The sequence below is a fragment of the Petaurus breviceps genome, unplaced genomic scaffold (assembly GCF_028583685.1).
Source record: "Petaurus breviceps papuanus isolate PSGF00001 unplaced genomic scaffold, PetGlider_PUasm1.0 454, whole genome shotgun sequence".
NCBI lineage: Eukaryota > Metazoa > Chordata > Mammalia > Diprotodontia > Petauridae > Petaurus > Petaurus breviceps.
The window spans coordinates 721,867-729,040 of NW_027186342.1; the positions used below are offsets into that span (position 1 = coordinate 721,867).

Here is a 7,174-nt window from a genome sequence, read left to right on the forward strand (position 1 = left end):
TCTGGTCACTCATTTGGAGAGAAATGGCCCATATATCTGGCCCTCTTCAGGGGTATCTATGTGTCTAATTCATGGGAAAGTCATGGAATCTGTATGTCTATCTCTGGAGGGAAGGGGAGAAGAGGGGAAGGGATGTGTGGAAAGTTATATAACCCCTATGAGCTACTGGGAACAGAGTGTAAGTAGTGATATTGGGTAGTAAAAAGAATTCTAGATAAATCTGTAGACCTGGGTCTGAATCCTAATTCTGACACCAATGAGTTGTGTGACCATGGATAAGTCACTTCCAAACCTCAGTTTTCTTACCTGAAAAATGGCAATAATTATATCTTCAGTATTTGCCTCACAGGGTCATTATGAAGAAAGTATTTTCTGAATGTAAAGTGCCATATAAATATGAACTTTTTAATATGAAATTTTAAATATGAACACCCTATTTCCAACCTCTTATGTATTGGGCATCTTTCCCCTCACTTTAAGCATGTTTTACTTCGGAGGACAGAAATAGATGGAAGGAATCTCAGTTACAGAATTAGGTTAGATAAAGGAAGAACTCATCTCTGAGGTATGTGAGACAATAGAAGGAATGTCTGAGGGATGCTTTGTGAATCCCTTTTTTTTGAAAACATTTAAAAGCAATAAAGATGCCCCATTTGTCTGGGATATTAGTAGTTCTGTCCAGAGATAGGTGGAGAGATGAGATAACTTTTCAATATATTTTTGAGAGAGGATGAATAAATAAATGAGTGAGTCAGTGACCTGTCTTCTCCCAGAATCTACTTATCTTAAGATTCAAAAATGACTCGAGGGAAACAGCTAAAGACCAGAGGTGACAATGAAGTACCAGAGTAGGTGGATCAAAGGTGTGAAGGGTGCAGGAAGAGGCCTGGAGGATAGCTTTCATCAGCATCCCAGCCTGGATCACCCCTACTGTTAAGTCATGAACTAAGGTTTATTATGCCCTTGGGTCACCCTCTAGTCTGCAATCAGCACTGAGATGCAGCTCCCAGAGGAGGACTCTTTAGAGCAGAGGACAGAGTACCATTTGGAGATTAAGCAGAGAGGTAAACAAGATGGCCCTGGGATGGGTTGTGGAGGCAGTTTTGTGACTGAAGGGGTCATCAGGATGTCAGTCAGTGGAGGTAGTCTTTTCCATCAAGTCTAGGTAGGAACTCTCCCAAAGGACTCCATACCTGAGGTCTTTGGTACCTTTCACTGGAAAGATGGCATTAACTGTGCTCCAATCCCCTAATCCTGTCCCCCAACCCATTCTCTTATGTTAGGCCTCTGGCATACTGATATCTGATACCCCGTCACTTGGGTACAGAGCACACCGGAGGGGTAGGGGGTATTTGGTCTGCTGTACTTCACATCCACCATCATTCTGGAACAGGGTTTTAGACTTTGCAGTGAACCTAGTAATTCTTATCTTGGGTGTGTCTATAGTTTCCCCTTATCTCAGCCTGAGAGCTCCCTGAGGACAGAAATGGTGCCACCCTCTCCCAGCCCTGGATCCAAGATGGCACTTTTCACCTGCTGGTCCAGGAAAGGAGTGGAAGGAACAAAGAGGAAAAAGAATTTCATGATCCAATGGCAATCAGACTGAATTTAGGAAGCTGGAGATCTCCATTCTAATCCTGGTTTTATCTTCAATTAGTATATGAATGAACTCTGGTTATTTGATCTCTTTGTGTTAAACTAAGATTCTTTAAGCTCTGAGATTCAATGATTCTGATTTTCAAATCAGCTTTCATATCAAATCAGATGAGTGGCTCCTTCCTCAGATAAAGAGTACTGATGGATACAGTGGTATGCTAGAAGCCAATTGTTAAATTTTCATTGTGAGCATTTAGCCTTAGAAATTGGCAAATGATCTATGAATCAGCACTTATTTGCTATTTTGTTGTTTGCCTAGTCTTCAGAAAGGGAAGAAGAAAATGTTAATATTGCAGATTGAACTGAAAAATGTGTCGTGTGAACCATTTTTTCCCCAAGAGTCAGTTAAACATTTTACCAGCACACCTATGAGTTGGATGGATACTTATCTAATGGCAAAAACACAAGATTTCATTTCTGGGCCTTAGTTTCCTCATCTATAAAATGAAAGGATTGGATGAGATCATCCCCAAGTTCCCTTCCAGTTCTAAATCTATAATGCAGTAGAATCAGAAAAACTAGAATACTCGCTCATTTGTTTGTAGTGCTTTAAATACGTTATGGAATCTGATACAACAAGCCTGTTAGATTGGCATTATTTTTATTATTCCCATTTTATAGAGGCAGAAACTGAAGCTCAGAGACATTAAGCATCTTCCTGACAGTCGTACAGTTAGTAAGTGTTTGAGATGAGATTTGAAATCATGTTTTCCTGACATGTCTGATAAGTCCAGCATTTCAACCACTGCATCACACTTAGAATTCTACCCCTGCTGTTCTGGATTATCTATTTAGAACTGGAAGAGACCTCAGAGGTCACCTAATCCACAGTTTCTCAGACTGAGGAACCCTAAAATTTTTCAAGTTTAGGTTTATTAATGAGTTTCATGTTTTTGTTCATAGGAATTAAAATAATAATAATTTTAAAGGATTTTTCTACAAGAGCTAAACTGAAGAGTTCTACCACTGTGGAAAAGTTTGAGAAACCCTGGATTCTAATCCATCACCCTCATTTTATACAGAAGGTAAGCAAGGCCCAGAAACATTAAGTAACTTGCTCAAGATCACACAGTAAGAGATAGGGTCAGGGATAGAACCCAGGTCCTCTGACTCCAAATCTAGGGAGCTTCCTACAGCACCAGGCAACTTCCCTTAATGTCTCATTGCTCTACTTAAAACAAGTTATCTGTACTACTGAGTCACTTCCCTAAGTATAAATTTAATTCATGCAAAATGAGGCAGTTGGACTCAATAATTCTAAAGTCCTTTCCAGCTCTAATATTATATGAATATGGTCATTGACACCTGTGCCTTTGGTCTGGGACTAAACCTGCCTTTTGGATTATTTTTTGGTGATACTGGAAGAGACTTAAGTCCACAACATTAAGCCTACTCAAGGAGGGACCTATTCAGTTTGTCCCAATAGAAAACCTTCTGGGCAAAGTTTCAAATGACACAATAAATTTGTTGAGTTTATTGGAAGGGCACAGAAAAAAAAAATAGTGAACAGAGAGGCCAGGCAGCAAGGAGAGAACACCATGAAGTCACATGTAGAATTGCATATGGCCTTTTGTTTACAATCCTCTCTGAGAAAAGCCATCCACTATGACATCCACCATCCCAAGATGCACCTTGGATTTTCTTTGGTAGCTTCAGCTGGGAAAGGGACTACAGTTGACAGCTGAACATTTTCCCTCTCTGCATTCAAGGACTTTGCAGTAAGTACACATTCTTGGAAACTGCCTTCTTCAATCAGGGACTTCACCTCACTTTGGAAAAAAAAAGAATTCCCCTTCCACCCAACCAAAAAAAAAAAAAGGAAAAGAAAGACCCACATCTTTGCACATAGTAGACACTTACTAAAAGTTTTCATTGAATTGAGATGGTTGGGTAGGACCCAGCTTCTGCGGGGTCACAATAGACATTCCCTTGGGAGGGAAAACAGGGTATTCAGTGTACAAGCAGGATGGAAACTGAGGCAGCAAGAACTGGGATTACCCCTGGGGAAGTACTTCCCTTTTCTCTAAAACCCCAGGTTGGCAGCAATGATGCAGGCTGTGGAGTCTTCTTCTCTAGAGAGGTAATAAACATGGAAGAATGAGTGGATGCTGGCTGGGCTGTACTGGGTGAAGACAGGGGGATAGACAAGGCAACCTCTGGTCCTAAAAGTCTGTGGTTTTCTAGCAAGGAAGACAAAGATAGAGAGTCAAGAGATGGAGGAGGTTTCAGTGGCAAAGAAAAGAAAAGAAAAGAAAGAATTCTAAAGAGGAGAGGAACTTCTTGGAGAAGTGAATTAAGAGAAAATTAGGGGAAATATCCATCTCTTTCAGGTTGGTGCATGAGGGTGAGAGGCCCACAAAAAACAGAACCTCAAAGCATCCAAAGCCAGCCTAGCTCTATGCTGTTTATCTTGTCATTTTCTTGTTGGGGGAGCTCAGAGCCAAAGACATCTTCCCAAGGGCATCTTTGTATTCATTGGCACTGCCCACTTGGGTCTTGGATTCCCCCCTTGGGCTGCAGGGCCCACTGCCAATGACACATCCTCCACCAAGGGTTCCATAGCCACCACTGACTGAGCTGGGCCGGAAGCCATAGGAGCTGGCACCACTGAGCCCAAATCCAGTCCCTGTGTTGGTGTTCCCAGCCATGGTGCTGCTGATCACAGCTAGAAAGGAAGGAAGAAAGATGATTAGACCAGGCTCAGGAAAGGCCAGGAAGGCAGTGCATAAAAATGAAGTCAGGGAGTAGCAAGGGTTAGGGATGCCAACACAGGGAAGGCTTCCAAAGGAACCACCCCTTATCAGACAACTGCTGATAATTTGAGCAAATGAGAGTAGCCAAAAGTGTAAAACCTCTCAAATAATACATGATTACAGTGTATTAGATAATCAAAAAATTAGCAAAAAAATTGCACTTTAAATGACATTCTGGCATTTTTTAAATTGTGAATTTAATAACTATGAAGAAATGTTTAAACACAGAGAAAATGAAAAAGAAACTAACTTTTATTAGTTTTTAGACTAGAAATATTCATATATACTAAATTTAACAAGGTAGAAGCAAACTCACTCTATTCATGTTTCCTCCTCTACTTTTTTGTTTAATTCTGTGGGCTTTTTTTTTAAGCAATTGGGGTTAAGTAACTTGCTCAAGGTTACATGGCCAGTTATTTCTGGGTGTAGTGCTAAGTATCTGAGCCCGGATTTGATCCCCAGGTCATCCCAACACTGGAGCCAGTGCTCTTACTCACTGAGCCACCTTGCCGCCCCTAAGCAATTGGGGTTAAGTAACTTGCTCAAGGTTACACAGCCAGGTGTTTCTGGGTGGGTAATAAGTGTCTGAGCCCAGATTCAATCCACATGTCATTCCGACACTGGAACCAGTGCTCTTACTGTGCTACCTGGCCGCCCCGAATGTTTCTCAAGTTATTTTTTTTTTTTTGCTTTTTGGAGGGCAACTGGGTTTAAGTAACTTGCCCAAGGTCACAGGGCTAGGTTTTTTGCTTGTGTGTGTTAAGTGTCTGAACTCAGGTCCTCCTGATTCCAGGGCCAGCACTCTACCACTGCGCCACCTAGCTGCCCCTAATTCTGTGGATCTTATAAAATGCTTATTGATGGAATTTTTTACCTATCACTTACCCACTAACACCCCTCCCCCAAACCTTCTCTTTTAACAAACAAGTAGGTAGAATCAAATAAAACTGGTCAACACATTGGAAGAGGCAGAACAATGATGCAAGAACCCTTTAGAAGGTATCAAAAAACCTGCCTTTGAATTGTAGCTAGGCTTTTCTTTATGTGAACTGGGTAAATCACTTTTGCTCTCTAGACCTCAGTTTTCTCACCTACAAAATGGGAGGATTGGGCCAACCCCAAATCTTATGATCTAAGATTCCTGCTATTGATTAGCTTAAGTCAAATAAACTTGGGGGGAAAGCCAGTGCAAACCTCATTTAGGGACCAGTTGAACCTCTATGTGAAGAAGAGACGGAAGATAGATCTGCTGACTAAAAACTGTTCTAAGGACAACCATAAAGATTGAAATGTTGGTCTGGACTTTCTAAGGTTTTCGCTGTTGTTCTTTTGGAGAGGGGAGAATTCATGTTTTTTGAATCTTGTGATTGCTAGGGGAGAGTGTGGGAGTAGTGTTTGAATGAGAGGCACTTTCTAAGAAGGCAAGCTTTTCTCTGCATGTCGCCTCTCCCATTAGACTTCAGAGGCTCTCAGTGTATGAGTTCTCAGAGAGAATTTGTTTTTTGTTTTTTTTTTTTGCTTTTTGGAGGGTAATTGGGGTTAAGTAACTTGTCCAAGGTCACATGGCTAGGTGGGTGTGTGTGTGTTAAGTGTCTGAGGCCGGATCCGAACTCAGGTCCTCCTGACTCCAGGGCCAGCACTCTACGCACTGCGCCACCTAGCCACCCCTCAGAGAGAATTTTTAACAAAGGCCAGGTGCTATGTACATATAGCTTCATGTTGTTACTCTGCCTGACCTCAATTCACTGCCTTTCTGTACCCCCTCCAATACGCCTGTCAAGCTTATCGTGTTAATGGAGGCTTGGCTTAGAGAACTTTCTCTTAGAAGGAGGGGCGGGATGACTCCTCCCCTAGAGAGCAGGGGCAGTGGCTTTTCTTTTTGTTCCTCGTGCTTAGCACAATACCTGGGGCAAAGCAGGTGCTTACTGAGTCTTAGCTGACTGGCATTAAAATCCTTGAAAGGAGTAAGGAGGAAAATTGTCACCCACTCAGAATACAGCAGAGAAGGCAAAGGAACAGCTCAGGATAGTGGCCTACAGCTGTCAGTGGCGAAAATAAATTGTCTACTTGTGTCTAATGGCAGTCATCTCTAGGGTGGTGGTGGAGGAGAGGAGGGAAGGCAAAAAAGAAATTTAACGTGATAATTTTGTTGTTATTTGAAAGGAATAGTAAGTTGTGCATGGTAAATTCGCAGTCTCATGTACAATCATCTTTTTTGTTGTACTGTGTTATGGAAATGCTCATTTTATTCCATATATTAAAATAAAATTTTAAAAAAGAAAATTGTTTTTATACAAATAAAACAAATATAGCCAAGATTAGAAGTAAAGCAGAAAATTGGGGGAAGAGGATTTTATAGACAGTTTATCAGATAAAAGTCTCATATGTAAAACATATAAAAGAACTTTGTCAAATTTATAAGAATATGAGTCATTCCCCAATTGAGAAATGGTCAAGGGATATGAACAGGCAGTTTTCCGATGAAGAACTCAAAACAATTTATAACCATATAGAAATGCTCTAAATCATTATTGTTTGGAGAAATGCAAATTAAAACAACCTTGAGACATGATTTTGTGCCTACCAGATTGGCTAAAATAATAGAAAGGGAAAGTGAAAAATGTTGGCGAGGATGTGGAAAAATTGGGACATTAATTCATTGATGGTGGAATTGTAAAATGATCCAATCACTTTGGAGAGCAATCTGGACTTATGCCCAAAGAGTTTTTAAACTACCTATATACCCTTTGACCCAGCAATACCAC

At 41.0% G+C, this 7,174-nt stretch overlaps 1 protein-coding gene across 1 annotated transcript in view; it reads right to left on the minus strand.

Moving 5' to 3' along the window:
* Positions 1-3,100: 3,100 nt before the first annotated feature.
* LOC138171618 (keratin, type II cytoskeletal 73-like) overlaps positions 3,101-7,174 on the minus strand; it is a 17,587-nt gene continuing 13,513 nt past the window's right edge. The window contains exon 9 of the mRNA XM_069101155.1: positions 3,101-4,321. Coding sequence (XP_068957256.1) covers positions 4,062-4,321 — 260 coding nt within the window. The 3' untranslated portion in view covers positions 3,101-4,061. The remainder of the gene's footprint in view (positions 4,322-7,174) is intronic.